Source organism: Mobula birostris, chromosome 12 (genome assembly GCF_030028105.1).
Source record: "Mobula birostris isolate sMobBir1 chromosome 12, sMobBir1.hap1, whole genome shotgun sequence".
NCBI classification, from domain to species: domain Eukaryota; kingdom Metazoa; phylum Chordata; class Chondrichthyes; order Myliobatiformes; family Myliobatidae; genus Mobula; species Mobula birostris.
In genome coordinates, this window is record NC_092381.1 from 26567169 (window position 1) to 26586783 (window position 19615).

General features: G+C 44.5%; 1 protein-coding gene across 1 annotated transcript in view; it reads right to left on the reverse strand.

Annotated features, from left to right (window-relative positions):
- LOC140205806 (dihydropyrimidine dehydrogenase [NADP(+)]-like) overlaps positions 1 to 19615 on the reverse strand; it is a 927724-nt gene that overhangs the window by 518903 nt on the left and 389206 nt on the right. The window contains exon 6 of the mRNA XM_072273510.1: positions 3946 to 4142. Coding sequence (XP_072129611.1) covers positions 3946 to 4142 — 197 coding nt within the window. The remainder of the gene's footprint in view (positions 1 to 3945; positions 4143 to 19615) is intronic.

The following is a 19615-nucleotide window of genomic DNA, read 5'->3' on the forward strand; positions in this document are numbered from 1 at the left end:
ATTGTGAACAGTTTTGGGCTCCTCATCTTAGAAGAGATGTGCTGGCATTGGAGAGGGTCCAGAGGAGGTTTGCAAGGATGATTCCAGGAATGAAAGTGCTATCATACAAGGAATGTTTAATGGCTCTGGGTCTGTACTCGCTGGAATTTAGAAGGATGAGGGGTATCTCATTGAAACCTTTCGAATGTTGAAAGGCCTAGAGATGGTAGATGCAGAAAGGATGTTTCCCATGATGGGAGCATCTAGGACAAGAGGGCACAGTCTCAGGATAGAGGGGCATCCATTTGAAACAGAGATGCAGAGAAATTTCTTTAGCCAGAGAGTGGTGAATTTGTGGAATTTGTTGCCACATGCAGCTGTGGAGGCCAGGTCGTTGGGTGTATTTAAGGCAGCAATTGAGAGGTTCTTGATTGGAAATGGCATCAAAGGCTACGGGCAGAAGGCCGGGAAATGCGGTTGAGGAGGAGAAAAAAAGGATCAGCCATGATTGAATGTCAGGGCAGACTCGACGGGCCAAATGGCCTAATTCTGCTCCCATGTCTTATGGTTTTATGGTCTATGCACCGCAAATTGGGTCTATAATCCTTTAAACCTCTCCTATCAATACACCTGTCAAATGAAATTAGTAAAGTTACCCCCTTTCAAAATCTTTTTAAATTATCCAAACATTTAAGGACTCATTTTATCTGTTTCAAACAAGACATATTTGATTTTTCATTTCATTTAACACAACAGACAAATTTAAAGAGTGCTGAACACAAGATACTTATATTTTTAATCAATATCTTTAATAACTTAAATTCTGCAAATGACTCAGAGAAACTTCAGTCATTTAAAATTTAGAACAATCTAATGTCATCATTTCAACATTTCAGTGTACTGATAGATCTCCAACATATTTGGCATGGCTTTATCACGAAGCAGAATAACTTTTGCAGAATACCAATGAGACCCAGGTGAAGCACTCTACATTGAAAAGTATATGACATTATTGAATCTTGCTATCATTACCGTTCTGCTTAAAGCTTTTTATCTTTCCACATTTTTGTGATAGGAAAGGGTGTGGGAGAATTTCACGAGGATGCTGCCTGTATTAGAGAGTACGAGGTATAAGAAGAGCTTGTACAAACTTGTGTTATGTTTTCTAGAGCACTGGAAGCTGAGGAGCAACCTGATAGAGGTTCATAAGATTATGAGAGGCATAGATGGGGTAGGCAGTCAGAATCTTTCCCCAGAGTGAAATGTCAAGTACTGGAGAACATGCATTTAAGGTAAAGGAGGAAAGTTTAAAGCAAATAGTGAGCATGCGCGGTCATCCATGCTGCCTGAACAGCCGTTCCGATTGGATTCTTACTTTTTAACTTACGTTATTTTTTGTATTTTTATTTCATGGTAACACGTCAAAGCTGCACCCTCTCTAACATGCTGATAGAGAGAGTTTTATTTGGGTTTTTAGCGCTGGAGATAGTTACATCCCGACACGCGGGACAGAAACACTGTCGCATTGTTCATTCCAGGGACCGGCTGCTTGCGCTAATGCTGGCCGGTTTAGCGAGCAGAGCGGAGGACACACCTGCTGAAATCTGGAGGAAAACACGCAGAGGATGCAGAGGGGGATCACAAAGTTGAGGAAAGAGGACCGGGTCGAGACAACAGAGACTTATGGAGAAGGGGAGTTCGGTGGGTAATAAAATGGACGAGTTCACGGCTCAAACCAGGCGTCAGAGAACATTTCTGGAGTGCAATGTTATGTGTTTCACCCGAACGGGGCTGCACGAGGACATATCCGATCAAAACTTCTCCATGGAGGGCTTCCAGACCGTTCCGGCTGACCGGAAGTGCACTGAGAGCGGTAAGCGTAAAGGAGTTGGGTGCTTACTGTTCTGGTTAACAACAGATGTTGCAATCCGAGTCATATTACGATTGAGGAATGTGTTTGTAGGCCGGATATTGAACTTTTTACTGTTGCACTTCGGTCACATTCCACCGAGATTCAACACTGGGCGGCATGGGAGGTCATTCCTGCCTGTGGCCATCGAACTTTGCAGCTCCTCCGGTGGAGGGTCAGACACCCTGAGCCAATAGACTGGTCCTGGACTTTTTTTCCATCTGGCATAGTTTGCATTTTGGTGTTCGATTGTTTGTGGTTTTTGTATTGCTATATTTATGCTCTATTCTTGGTTGGTGCGGCTGTAACGAAACCCAATTTCCCTCGGGATCAATAAAGTATATCTATCTATCTATCTATCTATTTAAAGGAGGTTCACAGGGCAAGTTTCTTTACCCTGAGAGTGGGAAGTGCCTGCGACAGGGTAGCAATGGAAGCAGATACGATAGTGGTGCTTAAGAAGCTGTTGAATAGACGCATGAATATATAGGAAATGGAGGGATACGGATCGTGTAGAGGCAAAAAAGACTTAGCTTCATTTGGCATCACGTTCCGTACAGACATTGTGGGCTGAAGTGTTCCTGTTCTGTACTATTCTCTGTTCTACGAATTCATTAAATAAACAGGTATTAATAAACACTGCTAAAAAGGCAAATGTCATTGCAAAAGAAAATTGACTAAACCTACAAGTAAAGGGTCAGTTATTTCACACTCTCTTACCGATGAAAACTAATTTTCAGTGAATGACATGTCTCAGGTGTCAAAGTGGATTAATAAATGGAGGCTGTTTTTATTCTGTTTTGAGTCCCAGATGAGACATGAGCATTTTAAATGTAAAAATAAATCCTGACTTACGTCCTAGCAACATTGCAAAACTTTTTCTCTGTGTCTGGTTTAGCAGGTAGGTCACTCATTTCACAATATTAAAAACATAACAATGGGAGACGTAGAGCCCAACGCATGTACTGAAGCTCGTATGCACAGATTTCTTTATCTATTCTGCCATCTGTGCATTGCAGCTGGCAAGTTTGGGTCTCAGACTGGAGGCTGCTATATAACTACAGTCTTAAGTGACTGGGGAAAAAAACATGTGCATCTGTTCTTTTCAATCTTCCAGAAACGTAACTGGCACTGGTAGAATGGATGACAATGCTGTCTACACAGAGCTTTGATTTCTCCAAATATACTGTACTGCACAATGTAAATTTCATGTCAAAAGGCAAGCAAAAAAAATCTGAATTTAATATATTATTCCCCTAACAGCTATTTCTTGGAGTTTTTTTTATAAAAATGGATTACCAAAATTTGACTTAAAGTACTTGTTTATTATATAGATGGCCTGGTACAACTTGTGGATATGAACACATTCTAAACAAATACTACTCATATAGCCATTGGTCAGTTCTCTTGTCTAAGAAAGACAAGAAGTCAAATAAGTCAGGTTTGATTGCACTCAGCGGCCATTTTATTATGTACCTCCTGTACCTAAAAAAGTGTTCACTGAGTATATGTTTATGGGTTTCCGTTGCTATAGCGCGTCTACTTCAAGGTACGCTGTTTGGTGCATTCAGAGATGCTTTTCTGCACACTACTGTTATAACATGTGGTTAGCTAAGTTACTGTCACCTTCCTGTCAGTTTGAACCAGTCTGGCCCATCTCCTCTGACCTCCCTCATTAACAAGGCATTTTCGCCCAAAGAACTGCTGCTGACTGGATGTTATTTTTGTTTTTCACACTATCCTCTGCAGGCCCTAGAGAATGTTGTGTGTGACAATCCCAGGAGGTCAGCAGTTTCTGAGATACCGAAATCACCCCGTCTGGTACCAGCAACCGTTCCACGGTCAAAGTCTCTTAGATCACATTTCTTCCCTATTACTCATGATTAGTTGATTAGATATTTACAATAATGTGCATGAGTACCTAATAAAGTGGCCACTAAGTGTAGCAGAAAGTCGAGTCAATAGGAGGACCATGTCAGGAATGCGGTGTCTAAGTGTGCAGCTTTGTATTCCATTTCTATTTAATCATTGTTACAGAAGTAAAGTGAAAAATCTACCTCAAGCCTCCAATGTACTCCTCCTTTTCAAATATTGTGATGTCCGAATAGCCTAATCGAGCCAAAAACGAAGCACAACTGATGCTGGCAGGCCCACATCCAACCAGAGCGATTTTAGCATGGAAACTCTCAGGTAGTTCTTCAGGGGGTGGAAGGGATGGATTCCGAACCTGAGGCATTTTCATCTCTTTGAACACCTGAAGTATAAATGAGAATGCATTCAGAAACTTATTACTTTGAGTTCACCAAACAAAAAGTAAGAATTTTGAACTATCCAGCAGGAGTAAAATCAGAATCGGACTTCTAAGGTGCTAAACTGTTGTTATGCCTAGCAATGACTGGACAAGAATGTGTGGAGAGAACCAAAGAGATATTCTAACAGGGTTAGGATGATTTACACCCAAAGGTATGCAGCAGAGCAGAGCCTGAACAGCTCTGATGGGGCATGCTTTATTTTGGGCAGCCATTGAAATCAACAACAGAAAAGAAAACATCCATGAAAGTACACACCCATGATAGCAATACTGAAGTCATGGTGCAGGAGGAAATTGCTAAGAGAGATGTTTTATATACTGAGAAGACGGTGACTAAAAACCTGCTCGGACCCTATTAGAAATGTGGCAGAAAATGTCTGGCATGGTGTTGGCTAGGAGTGACTTAACTAGATTCAAAGGTAAAAGGTAAAGACAAGAATTAGCATTATTTGTCATATGTACATTGAAACATACATTGAAATGCAATGACTGACACATTCCGTGGATGGCAACCCATAAATGTCACCATGCTTCCAGCACCAACACAGCATGCCTACAACTACCTAACTCTGAAGTCTATGTCTTTGGAATGTGACTGGAGGCTGGATCACCTGGAGGAGCACCATGCAGTCTTGGGGAGATACAAACTCCAGAAAGTGGCAGGAACTGAACCCCGGTCATGGACCACTGGCATGTAAAGCATTGCACTAAATGCTACACTACCATGCTGCCCTTTCAAGAAGAACCAAATGCAGCATGACCTTTGCTTAAGTTCAAAGTTCAAATTAAATACATGTCACCATATACAACCCTGAGATACATTTTCTTGGGGGAATTCTCAATAAATCCATAATAGAATCAATGAAAGGCCACACCAACTTCAATATGCAACCAGTATGTTAGAAACAACAAACTGAAAAATACAAAAGAAATATTAATAATAAATAAATAAACAATAAATATCGCGAACATGAGATGACGATTCCTTGAAAGTGAGTCCATAGGTTGTGGGAACAGTTCAGTGATAGGGCATGTGAAGTTCAGGAAAGTTATCATCACGGCTTCAAGAGCCTGATGGTTCAGGGTAATAACTGTTTCTGAACCTGGTAGTGTGAATCCTAAGGGTCCCATACCTTCTTCCTGATGGCAGCAATGAGAAAAGAACATTACTTGGGTGCTGGGGGTCTTTGATGCTGCTTTCCTGCAAAGGCGCTCTGTATCAATGTGCTCAATGGTGGGGAGGGTTTTTCCTGTAATGGACTGGGCTATATTCACTACTTCTCGTACAATTTCCTGTTCAAGAGCATTGGTGTTCCACACTAAGTCGTGATGCGACCAGTCATTATATTCTCTACCACACATCTGTAGAAGTTTGCCAGACTTTTAGATGTCAAGCCAAACTTTTGCAAACTTCTAAGGAAGTAGAGGTGCTGCTGTGCTTTCTTTGCAATTGCACCAACATGCTGGGTCCAGGACGGGTCCTTTGAAATGATCACATGAAGAATTTAAAGTTGCTGACACCCTTCACATCTGATCCCCCAATGAAGACTGGTTCATGCACCTCTGGTTTCCTCCTCCTGAAGTCAATAATTATCTCCTTGCTCTTGCTGACATTGAGTGAGAGGTTGTTGCTGTAGCACCACTCATCTAGATTCTCCCTCCTGTATGCTGGTTCATCGCCACCTTTTAGTCGGCCAACAATAGTGCCATCGTCAGCAAACTTAAAAGTAGCACTGGGCTTAGCTTCAATTTCATGATGTCAAAGTGAGCTTAAAAACTAGAAACCAATGAGCTTCAGTCTGACATTTGGGACCAATAAGCTACACGGTACCACTCGGTTCCAGGCTGACACCTGGCATGAGGGAACTACAATATCATAACTGTGGGCTACTGTCTGACGCTCATGAACTACTATGTGACATTTATCCCTAGCAGTGGGCTGCGGTTTGACACCTGGGCTGGTGAATCTGCTCTGGGCATTGTTGGGGGGGCTAGGGGATCCACTCCTCGCTACTGCCCCACAAGCATCAGACAAAGACAACTAATGGGAGGCTGACATGCCAATGTTGAAGTGGAGGCTCTTGAGAGCAAGAGATGGCAAGGAACGGGAAGGAGTCCACTTCCAGTCTCAGAGAAGCTTGTGTGCTGGTCTGGGGCTATAACCTCCTCTGGACATCATGCGCTCTTATTTGCAAGAATTCATGGACAACGTGCTTCTTCTAAGATTAAGCCAAGGACACATGCTGGTACGGTGAACAGTCAATGGCTCATTAAATCAGCAGCGGTACCTCTGATCACTCATGCTGAGAAGTGCAAAATGTTACATTTTAGTTGAATGAAAGATAAAAGGCGCTTATGGAGAAGAAGAAACAATTCAAATTTCAGCAACAGCGCTGCAATCTGTGGGTATTACTGCAAGTTCATCGAAAGTGGCAGGACAGCTTTAGAAGCTGTTTAAAACAGCATATGGCATCCTGGGATTTATAAACAGAGGTTCAATGACAAGACCAAAGTTCTTGTAGTATACTCTGTAAAATCAGTCACAACCGTGTCCTCCAGACACCATATTTTCAGAAAGATATAAAAATTTTCCTGACACTAAATACCTGTGTTCTACAGGGTGTAAAGAGTGTACAAAATGGAATTGGTAAGATAATTTCAGGGACAAGGAACTTCATCTGTGAGAATAAACTGGAGAAGGTGTACTGGTTCTAAGATTAAACCAAACATGCTGGTCAAAAGGTCAGCAAAACACCATGGGCCAAGTGGCCAGGACTGTGCTGTAATTTTCTATGTTCTACACTCAGTGGGGACTTTATTTGGTATCTCCTGTATGTTCAAAAGTGTATGTTCAAAAAGTTCATTTATTATCAAGGTATACAACTTGAAATTCTTCTTCTCAGTGTAGCCAAGAAAGAAAAGAAAGGTAGCACAATCATCACACCCCCACAATCCCCTCGCCCTGAAAAAAAATGAACAAAACGGAATAGGCACATCGACCCTAAACTTCCCACCCCGCGCAAGAAGAAAAGAAAGATCAGGTGAAAAACACAGAATATAAAAAAACTGTAAAACTGAAAAAAATTCTATAGTCCATATCCAAAATGCAGAAAAGCTGGGCTCGGTGGCAGACCATTCCCTCTCTGTAGCCAAACATCAAGTTGCAGCCTGCCCACCATGAGGTTCATGCACGCTGCCAATCAGCTTGAACCAGTCTGGCTATTCTCTTCTGACTTCTCTCAAATAATAAGATATTTCCACCCATGGAACTGCTGCTTACTGGCAATTTTTACTTTTTTTTTGCAGCATTCTCTGTAAACTGTAGAGTCTGCTGCGCATGAAAATCCTAGGAGATCAGCAGTTTATGAGATAATTAAACCATCTCATTTGGCACAAACAATCATTTCACAGTCAAAGTCTCTTAGATCACTTTTTTCCCCAAGCTGATGTTTGGTCTGAACAACAATTAAATCTTTTGACCATGCCTGCATGCTTTTATGCATTGACCTGCTGCCAAATGGCTGATTAGATATTTGCATTGATAAAGTGTTCAGTTGTACCTAATAAGGTGACTATTGAGTGTATATTCTCTTTGGTACAGAGGTGGTTCGGAGGGAGTGTCTTGAAAATCATTAAGAGTTTGGAGAAGGCACAGAGAGAGAGAGACAGAGAGAGAGAGAGCACATGGATAGAAATTTTCTATTGACAGAAGAGATTGGCAAAAGAGCCAAAATGCCTCAAAGACATGGTTGGGGTCTAGAATGCACTGCCACGGTAGAAACAGAAGTACAATCAACTATGGCATCAAAGGGGAACTGGATAGTATATGGAATGAATGAATTTACTGGCAGAGGGTAAGAGTGTGGTGGAGATGGGTGGGATGTCTGAGTGGCTGCTGAGGCAATTGTTCTTACATGGGCCAACAGGGTTGGCCTCTATGCTGTAACCATTCTACAATTCCATAATAAATAGCAACAGGAGTAGCTGTCTGGCCCTTCCAGCCTCCATCATTCACTAGCATCATTAAACATAGAAAAGTAGAACACAGTACAGGTCCTTTGGCCCACAATGTTGTGAGGATCTTTTAACCTACTCCGAGATCAATTTAACCCTTTCCTGCCACACCGACCTCTATTTTTGCTTATCCAATTTCCTATCTAAGAGTTTCTTATATGTCCCTAATGCATCTGCCTCTACCACCACTGCCAGCGTAAGAGGTCCTCAACCTGTTATGAGAAATCTGTTGTTTTGCAGCAGGACTAGAGTCCAAGGAAGAACATAAAAATCTATAAATTACAAAAGTAAATAATGTAGAAGCAAGGAATAATGAGGCACTGTTCATGGTTTCAAAGACTGTTGAAAGCCTGATGGCGAAGGGAAAAAAAAACTTTTCCTCAGTTATTGAGTGTAGATCTTCAGGTTCCTGTACCTCCTCCCTGATGGTAATAATGTGAAAAGGGCATGTCCTGGATGGTGAGGGCCTGAAAGATGGAAGCCACATTCTTGAGGCAGTACCTACTGAAGATGTCCTTGATGATGGGGAGCCTGGTGTCCATGGTGGATCTGGCTGAGCCTCTTTCGATGCTGTGCACTGCAGCCTCCATACCAGGCAATGATGCAACGAATCAGAATGCTCTCCATGGTACATCTGTAGAATTTTGCTCAAGTCTTGGGTCCTCAAATTCCTAATGAGTTATAGCCGCTTTGTCATGGTTGCATCAATGTGATGGGCCTGGGATGTGGTCTGAAGTACAGGCTCATGTCATTGAAGTTACCCTTCTAATGACAATTCTCCTGTTACTGTGGCAGTTCAGTTAACTATGCACCACAGCTATAATTCCCTGAGAACTCTTTCCATTATGTCCGGCCAGCAGGTATAGGACTGCTCATGACCGCCAGCAGTTCTCCATGCCTCATCAAATAACATGAAGACTTATCATGGAAGGGTCTGCAGCCATAGATGGGAGACAACCAGGACACCACAGTCCACAGAATTTGTCTGACTTATGGAGACCTTCCAGCCCCACTTAGAGCCATACCGACTATAACACATTATTCCCATCAGATCCATTCCCTCTTTTCTTCCCCTGTAACTCATCCTCTCCCACATGACCATCAACTTCCCTGTGGTACTTTCTTGCACAAACACCAGGCTAGCAGTGATAACCAGCCAGCTGATTTTTGAATGTGGACGAAAGCATAACACCCAGGTGAAGCCCGAATGGTCATGGCAAAAGTGCAAACCCCACACAGACAGTGCCGGAAGTCAGGATCAAACCTGTGTCACTAGGATGTGGGGCAGCAGATTTGACTGTTGTACTGCCCGGCTGGCATGCCATAGCTGTGAACGGGTAAGGACCTGGGGTGTTAAATTTCAGAGCAGAATGTTACGCTTTTCAACTTTTGTATTCCTTTCCATTACTGGATTTGTTTTGATGCCATTGCCACATAGCCTCAGTGACTTGGGTTCAATCCGAACTTCCAGTGCTGTTTGTGTGGAGTTTGCAAGTTCTACCTGCGGATTTCTGCCAGTGGTTCTGGTTTTTAACCACATCCCAAAAACATGCTGGTAAACTGCAATAGGAAAGTGATAAGAGAGGTAGGGAGGAGTTGCTGGATATAGAAGAGAAAATGGGGTATAGGAATGTAAAGTGGGAATGTTACTGATGAATGGGGCCTGAGTCAGCTCAGGGTGAAGGGCAGGATCCCCTCATTTTGTTATGAAATTAGGGAATATAAAAAATCTTGGTACTATTGGAGGAACAGCTTCCAAGGTGTTTTCGTGTTGGCTTATCACCAAACCTATTGATTTCGTCTAAGTTTTGAATATCAGAAGTCAAAACGCTTTGAATTAGATTGAGTTATGTAAAGGACATTTTGAACTGGGTTTTAGAGGAAGTAGCATTAAATGGTCTTCCAATTGCAAATTTAAAATTTCTACTTCCTTAGTTGATTTCCTTGCATGAAACCAGAACCAGTGAAAATCAGAAACAGTGACAACTGCCAAAAAAGACCCAGTTGATAAATAGATAAATTGGTTTATTATTGTCACATGTACAAAGGCAAATGACTAACAGCTATTGTATTTGGCACACTTCTAGTTACTTTTATAAAATATAACATCAGCACCCTTTCTTCAGAGGTTAAACAATGAAAAGATATTTGCAAGCCTGAGCAACTCATCACATAAAGTATTGGCCCCTTTCCAAAAATACTCAACATTAGAATTCTCTTTCTGTAAACTTCACAGTCGAAAGAACACTGTAAGTAAAATATAGAAATTGCCAATAAACACAGCAAAAGTATAATATTTTTCATTGAAAATTAGTTTATATAGAATTCAATAGCTTATTTTAGGTTTTATCTTGTATCTATTATCTGGCCAAGCACTAAAGAGGTGTGTGAACTGACTGGCTGGAGTATTTACAGACATATCCATACTCTCAGTAGTGTGGTCTGAGGGTCCCACCTGTGTCAGAAAGGCATCTATTGTACCGATGCCAAAGAAGAGCATTGTGACCTGCCTCACAGTCCAACAGTACTTACATTAACCATAATTAAGAGCTTCGAGAGACTGCTTATGTGACAGATCAATTCCTTCCTCAAAGATGACCTGAATCCACTTCAGTTTGCCTACTGCCACAATAGGTTTGTCCTTCCTTACATTCATATTATACCCATCACCTACTTGTAAATCTGCTGATTCATCCTCAGCTCTGTCATTGTTATGGTCCGGATCGGGGTCCCTTTAAATTTACTTTGTTTATGTTACGATCCGGACCATTGACTCCCTGTTTCCCTTTGGTTCCCTGTTTTCCCGTGTCCATCGGGCTTGGTGACAAGAGGCAATTTACTCTCGGCTGAACTGGCAGTTTATAGTTTCCGGCTTTCAGCTATTCGGGGCGAGAGCGTTAACAGAGTCACTGTAGGTACTGCGAGCCAATGTCATCTGGCCGGAGCAAGCCTAGTCTCCTCGCAAAGCAAGAGCCAGCAAACCACCTTCCCTCGTCAGTACGGATCAGTCAAAGTTAACCCGCTGGAGGTGAGTCAAGAGCTCGCTGCGGCTGGGAGCGTACTTGAGCCCAGTTATAATTCTGTCCTTCGATGTGTGGTCTCCGTATCCATGTCGTGCGTCTAAAAGGGGTCCTGGCCCTGTACCCTGGAAGGGTCCTGACCCTGTGTCAAGAAGTGTCCCGACTCTGTCCTGTGTCTAAGGAGGATTCCCGGCTCAGTGTTTTATGTCCTGTGTCTGAGTTTGTCCCGTGAATAAGAAGAGTTCCTGGCTCCGGAGGCTCCAAGTCTCAAGTCCTGGCCCTGGTGGCTCCAAGTCTCAAGTCCCGGCCCCGGCGGCTCCAAGTCTCAAGTCCTGGCCCCGGTGGTCCGTGATTCCGAGTCCTAGCCCAGACCCTTAGTCCCAGCCTAGTCCAAGGCCTGAGTCCTTGTCCAGTACACTATTCCTGCTTCTGCTTTGCTCTCCTTGTAACGAGCAATAAACTTAATTTAAGTTAACCTCACAAGATGTGTCTTGCATTTGGGTCCACCCTTGCTCCCAGCACCGCCCCCCCTTGTGACAATCATACTGGTTCCCATACCCCTGTTGGTAGTGGTTTAAACAAATATGGCAGGGGAATGGGAACTAGTATGATACAGCTGAAAAGGAGCCAGCAGGTTTACAATTAGATGATGGGTGTAATATGAATGTAAGGAGGGACAAGCCAATGACTGGGTGCAAATGCAGACAGTACAGAGTTAAATTGTACCACAGAGGCAAAGTTTAAAAGAGCGAAGAATGCAGGACCAAAGGTGCTGTATTTAAATGCTAATAGTATTCAGAAAAAGGTGGATCATCTCATGGTAGAAGTAGAGATTGGTCAGTACAATGTTGTGGGCATCACTGAGTCATAACTGAAAGAAAGTCATAGTTGGGAGCTAAATATCAAAGGATATATGTTGTATCGAAAGGATAGGCAGTAAGGCATAGGCAGTGGTGTGGCTCTGTTGGTAAGAGATGGAATTACATAATTAGAAAGAGGTGACAGCGGATCAGAGAATGTTGAATCTTTGTGGGTGGAGTTAAGAAATTGCAAGGGTAAAAAAAATATAGGAATCATATATAAGACACCAAGTAATAGACAAGATATAGGGTTAAGATTGCAAAGGGAGCTGGAAAAGGCATGTAATAAGGGTAATGACACAACTATAATAGGAGATTTCAATATTCAAGGGGATTGGGAAAAACTGGTTGGTGTCAGATTGCAAGGGAGGGAATTTTGTTGAATGCCTAAGAGATGGCTTTTTAGAGCAGCCTGTGCTTGAACCTACTCAGGGAAAAACTATCTTAGATTGGGTGTTGTGTAATAACCCAGTTCTTATTAGGAAGCTTAACGTACAGGAACACTTAGGAGGCAGTGATCATAATATGATTGCGCTTATGCAGTAGGAAGCATAATTCACATGTATCAATAATGAGGGAGGAGTTTGCCCAGCTGTATTGGAGGAGGATACTGGCAGAGATGATGACAGAGTAGAGATGGCTGAAGTGTCTGGGAATAGTTCACAAGGTGCAGGATAGATATATCCCACAGAGGAAGAAGTCCTCAAATGGCACAGGTAGGCAACCGTGGCTGACAAAGGAAGTTCAGGACTGCATAAAAGGCAAGACCATAAGACATAGGAGCAGAATTAGACCATTCCATAGAAACCATAGAAACCATAGAAACTACAGCACAGAAACAAGCCTTTTGGCCCTTCTTGGCTGTGCCAAACCATTTTCTGCCTAGTCCCACTGACCTGCACACAGACCATATCCCTCCATACACCTCCCATCCATGTATCTGTCCAATTTATTCTTAAATGTTAAAAAAGAACCCACATTTACCACCTCGTCTGGCAGCTCATTCCATACTCCCACTACTCTCTGTGTGAAGAAGCCCCCCCTAATGTTCCCTTTAAACTTTTCCCCCCTCACCCTAGACCCATGTCCTCTGGTTTTTTTCTCCCCTTGCCTCAGTGGAAAAAGTCTGCTTGCATTCACTCTATCTATACCCATCATAATTTTATATACCTCTATCAAATCTCCCCTCATTCTTCTACGCTCCAGGGAATAAAGTCCCAACCTATTCAACCTTTCTCTGTAACTGAGTTTCTCAAGTCCCAGCAACATCCTTGTAAACCTTCTCTGCACTCTTTCAACCTTATTTATATCCTTCCTGTAATTTGGTGACCAAAACTGAACACAATACTCCAGATTTGGCCTCACCAATGCCTTATACAACCTCATCATAACATTCCAGCTCTTATACTCAATACTTCGATTAATAAAGGCCAATGTACCAATTCAGCCCATCGATTCTGCTCTGCCATTACATTATGGTTGATTCCAGATCCCATACACCTGCCTTCCTGCCGTATCCTTTGATGCCCTGATCGATCAAGAAATGATCAACTTCCACCTTAAATATACACATGGAATTGGCCTCTACCACAGTCTGTGGCAGAGCATTCCACAGATTTACTACTCTCTGGCTAAAAGGTTCCTCCTTACCTCTGTTCTAAAGGGTCACCCCTCAATTTTGAGGTTGTGTCCTCTAGTTCTGGATACCCCCACCACAGGAAACATTCTCTCTGCATCCACCGATCTACTCTTTCCAACATTCAGTGGGTTTCAAAGAGATCTCCCCGTATTCTTCTAAATTCCAGTGAGTACAGGCCCAAAGCTGCCAAATGCTCCTCATATGTTAACCCCTTCATTCTGGGAATCATCCTTGTGAACATCCTCTGGACTCTCTCCGATGACAACACATCCTTTCTGAGACATGGGGCCCAAAACTGTTGACAATATTCCAAGTGCAGCCCGACCAGTGTCTTACAAAGCCTCAGCATTATCTCTTTGCTTTTTATATTCTATTCCCCTTGAATTAAATGCCAGCCTCAACATGTAAATCAACTTTCTGGGAGTCTTGTACGAGGACTCCAAATTCCCTATGCACCTCTAATGTTTGAATTTTCTTCCCATTTAGATAATAGTCCGCACTTTTGTTCCTTTTACCAAAATGCTTTATCATAAAATTCCCAACACTGTATTCCATCTGCCACTTCTTTGCTCATTCTTCCAATTTGTCTAAGTCCTACTGTAATTACCCACCCCTCCACCTATCGTCGTATCATCAGCAAACTTTGCCACAAAGCCATCAATTTCATTATCTAAATCATTGACAATGTGACAAGCAGCAGTCCCAATACTGACCCCTGAGGAACACCACTAGTCACCGGCAACCAACCAGAAAAGGCCCCTTTATTCCCACCTGCTGATCCTGTCTGTCAGCCATTCCGCTATCCATGTCAGTATCTTTCCTGTAACACCATAGGATTTTATCTTGTTAAGCAGCCTCATGTGTGGCACCTTATCAAATGCCTTCTGAAAATCCAAGTAAATGACATCCACTGCCTCTCCTTTGTCCAGCGACACACATCAAAGTTGCTGGTGAACACAGCAGGCGAGGCGGCATCTCTAGGAAGAGGTACAGTCGACGTTTCAGGCTGAGACCCTTTGTCAGGATTTGTTACTTCCTCGCAAGATTTCCTTTTACAGAAACCATGCTGACTTTGCCCAAGGAAAGGGCATATAATGCAACAAAAGTGAGTGGGAAAATGATGCCGGTGAGGTAGTAACAGGGGACAAAGAAATGACAGATGAACTTAATGGGTACTTTGCATCTGCCTTCATTGTGGAAGACACTAGCCGTGTGCCAGAGGTCTGTGAGTGTCAGGGAACAGGAGTGAGTGCCATTGCTATTACAAAGGAAAAAGTACTAGGCAAACTCAAAGGTCATAAGGTGGATAAGTCACCTGGGCCTGATGGATTACATCACGGTGTTTGAGAGAGGTTGCTGAAGAGATAACAAATGCATTGGTCAGGATCTTTCAAGAATCACTTGATTCTGGCATGGCCCTGGATGACTGGAAGATTGCAAATGTCACTCCACTCTTTAAGAAGGCATAAGCAAGGAAATTATAGGCCAGTTAGCTAACCTCAGTGGTTGGGAAAGTGATGGAGTCTATTATTATGGATGAGGTTTCAAGGTACTTGCAGACTAATGATAAAACAAGTCAAAGTCAGCATGACTCAGACAAATTAGAAGAATGGGAAAAAAAATGACAGATGGAATAGTGTGTTGGGAAATGCATGACAATGCATTTTGGAAAAGGAACAATAGTGTAGACTATTATTTAAATAGGGAGAAAGTTCAAACATCAGAGGTGCAGAGGGACCTAGGGGACCTCGTGAAAGACTCCCAGAAGGCTAACTTAGAGGTTGAGTCTGTGGTAAGGAAGGGAAATGCAATGTTGGCACTTATTTCAGGGAGAATATAATATAAAAGCAAGGAGATAATGCTGAGCCTTTGTAAGACACTAGCCAGGCTGCACTTGGAGAATTGTCAACAGTTTTGGGCCCCATATCTCAGAAAGGATGTGTTGTCATTGGAGAGAGTCCAGAGGAGGTTCATGAGGATAATTCCTGGAGAGCAGGGGCTTACATATGAGGGTTGTTTGGCAGCTTTGGGCTTGTACTCACTGGAATTTAGAAAGGTGTGAGGGGAACTCACTGAAACCTACCAAATATTGAAAGGACTAGATAGGGTTGGTGTGGAATGTTGAAAGGACTTGATAGGGTTTCTTATGGTGAAGGTATCCAGAACTAGAGGGCACAGCCTCACAATTGAGGGGCGACCCTTTAAAACAGAGGTAAAGAAGAATTTATTTTAGCCAGAGAATGGTGAATCTGTGGAATGCTTTGCCACAGACTGCGGTGGAGGCCAAGTCCATGGGTATAATTAAGATGGAAGTTAATCGTTTCCTAATCGGGCAGGACATAAAATGATATGGTGAGAAGGCAGGTGTATGGGATTGAGTGGGATCCGGAATCAGCCATGCTGGAATTGCAGAGCAGATTCAATGTGTGAATGGCCTTATTCTGCTCCTATGTCTTATGACCTTATGGTCTAATTATTTTGTGTTTTATATCTATAATTAACTTAGATCACTTTGTGGAGATCTGTTTTCACTTTGACATGAAAACATCTTTTTTGGTTGATCACTGTCATTAAAAGCCAAATTAAATACACTGTGATTCAATGTTGTAAATCAATAAAAAAATGAAAACTTCCAATGGGGGTGAATACATTTTATAGAGCTGTACATCAAGGACTTCTAAGATGTTTATATAGGCACACAAATGAGAGTAAAATGGAAGGATATGAACATTGTGTTGGCAGAAGAATATTATGCTGCCGCTAATCATTTGCAATAGCCATAGTATTGACTTAGACGGCAAAAAACCCCTGTGCCACGCCAATGGTTTTTGGGACCGCCTGGTGACGGAAGCCATTGAAATAAAACTAGAGGAAAAGAATTTTAACAAAGACGAAGATCTTGCTTTAAGTAAGAAATGGAATTTGATTGCAAATAAGATTGGACATTGCCAACCTGATTGGATGAGGACTAACCAATCAGGAGGGATAGACTACGGGAATATAAATACTACCAGATTAGACTTGCCCAGGCATCATCCCTGATGAAGATGACAGAGATTGTCATCGAAACGTTGGTTAAAATCGATTAGCTACATCCGGCTGGAAGCCCGAGAAGAGTTTATTGAACATATAAAAAAGGAAAGGTACGTTGCATCTGGAGTTTCTCCGGTTAGCGGACAATTTCCTTCCATGCCTTTCTGACGTAGTGGGGAACCACGTACGAGGCAAGTTACAGCAGCTGAGAGCCACCTGTCGCTTACGGGAGGCCCAGAAGGCAGGCAGGGGGACTTGGAAGCTAAACGTAAAGCTGCTGACCCCAGAGAACATCGAGGAACTAGAGAGGGAGTACACAGGTTGGAGAACCTTGAAAGCCTTCTTTGATTCCCCGGTTCACTGGTGGGAAGCCATCAAGGAGAACATTAAGAGGTTCTTCATCCGCAAGGGTATCCAGAAGGCAAGGCAGGAGCAGAGGGAACTGCGTAAACTCCAGACAGAGTTGCAGCAACTTCTCCTTCTGCAGTCGAAGGGGGTAGATGTCAGGGAGGAATTGCAAGAGGTGAAGGGCCGGCAAGCCCAGCACCTCGCCGCTGAATCCTCCAAGATCATCTTCCGATGAAGGGTCCAAACCGTGGAGCAGGACAAGACGTGCTCACACTTCTTCTTCCAAAAGGTGCACAGGGGGAGCTCTGTGATCCACAACCTTAAGGAAGAGGACGGCTCAGTCACATCCTCACAGACCGACATACTGAGGATCTGCAAGTCCTTCTATGCCGGTCTGTACGACGAAAAGGCCACAGAATCCACAGCCTCCTGCAACTTCCTGTCGTCTATCACGCAGGTCTTAGACGACGGCAAGCGGGAGAGTCTGGATCAGCCACTGATCCTGGACGAGCTGACAGGCTCCATCCGTTCCTTTGGGTCGGGTAAGACTCCCGGAAGCGACGGCTTACCGGCTGAGTTGTACTCGGCTCTGTGGAACTGGATGGGCCCAGACCTGCTGGAAGTGTACAACGCTATGCTTCTGGCCGGCAGTATGTCTGAGTCCATGAGGAAGGGCATCATCACCCTCATCTACAAGCAGAAGGGGGAAAGGGAGGACATTAGAAATTGGAGACTCATCTCTCTCCTGAATGTGGACTACAAGATCCTGTCCAAGGCTATCGCCAACAGGGTCAAGTCTGCTCTGGGACAGGTGATCCACCCGGACCAAACCTGTGCTGTACCAGGCAGGAAGATCTCAGACAGCCTCGCGCTGCTGAGGGACACCATCGCCTACGTGCAGGACAGGGGGTTGGACGCCTGCTTGGTCAGCTTGGACCAGGAGAAAGCCTTCGACAGGATATCGCACATGTACATGGCGGACGTGCTCTCCAAAATGGGATTTGGGGAGGGAATCCGGAATTGGATTAGACTGCTCTACACAGACATCCGTAGTGCAGTCCAGGTCAACAGGTGGGAAACAGACAGCTTCCCCATCAGGTCTGGAGTCAGGCAGGGCTGTCCCCTCTCCCGTCTTGTTTGTCTGCTGCATAGAACCCTTTGCGGAAGCCATCAGGAGGGATGAGGGCATAAGAGGGGTGACGTTGCCAGGCAGTGGAGGGACCCAAGTGAAAACCTCCCTGTACATGGACGACGTCACCGTCTTCTGCTCTGATCCGAGGTCAGTTCACAGGTTGACTGGCACCTGCGAACAGTGCAAGCTAGCGTCGGGGGCCAGGGTCAACCGCACGAAGAGCGAAGCCATGCTTTTCAGCAACTGGCCCGACCAATCCAGCGTCCCCTCCACCATCAGGTCTGACCACGTGAAGGTGTTGGGGATCTGGTTCGGAGGGGCTGAGGCGTGCAACAAGAACTGGCAGGAGCGGACTGCCAAGGTGAAACAGAAACTGGGACTGTGGGGAGGGTGCTCCCTGTCGATAACGGGCAAGAACCTGGTCATCAGGTATGAGGTGTTCTCAGGGCTTCTGTACTTGGCGCAGGTCTGGCCCGCCCCCGCTCCTACAGCTCGGAAATCACCCGGGCTGTCTTCAGATTCGTCTGGGGATCCAAGATGGAGCGGGTGAGACGGACCATCATCCACAAGTCCCTGGACAACAGGGGCAAGAACGTCCCCAATGTCGCCCTCACCCTGATGGCCAGCTTCGTATGTGGCTGCATCAGGTTGTGTGTAGAGCCCAGGTATGTGGGCACCAAGTACCACTATGTGCCCAGGTTCTACCTGTCGCCCTGGCTACAAAGGATGGGTCTGGCCCCACTCCCGCGCAACGCCCCAGTCAGCTGGTCGTTGCCGGCATACCTGTCCTACGTAGCAAAGTTCTTCCAGGAGAACGCCTTTGACCACAGGGCCATCAGGCAGTGGTCGGCACGTAGTGTCCTGCAGGCACTGCAGGAGAAGGACGTGATGGACACAGTGGGGTGGTTCCCTGAGCAGACTGTCCAGTTCATCTGGCAAAATGCCTCATCGCCAGATCTCACCAACAGGCACCAAGACCTGGCTGGCGGTGAGAGGGGCCCTCCTGTACGCCCGGAACGTTGTCTCCACACCCCACTGCCCACGGGAGGACTGCAGTGAGGAGGAGTCTGTGACCCACCTCTTTACACACTGCCAGTTCGCAAAGAGGGTGTGGAGGAGGATGGACGGGCTAGTGTCACGGTTTATCCCCAGCAGCTGCGTAACAGAGGACTCTCTGATCTACGGGCTGTTCCCGGGGACGCACACGGAGACCAACATCCGGTGCTGCTGGCAGATCATCAACTCGGTGAAAGACGCTCTTTGGTCGGCCCGAAACTTGATGATCTACCAGCACATGGAGATGTCCGTGGGAGAATGCTGCCGACTGGCACATTCTCGGCTGCAGGAGTACGTGCTGAGGGACGCACTGA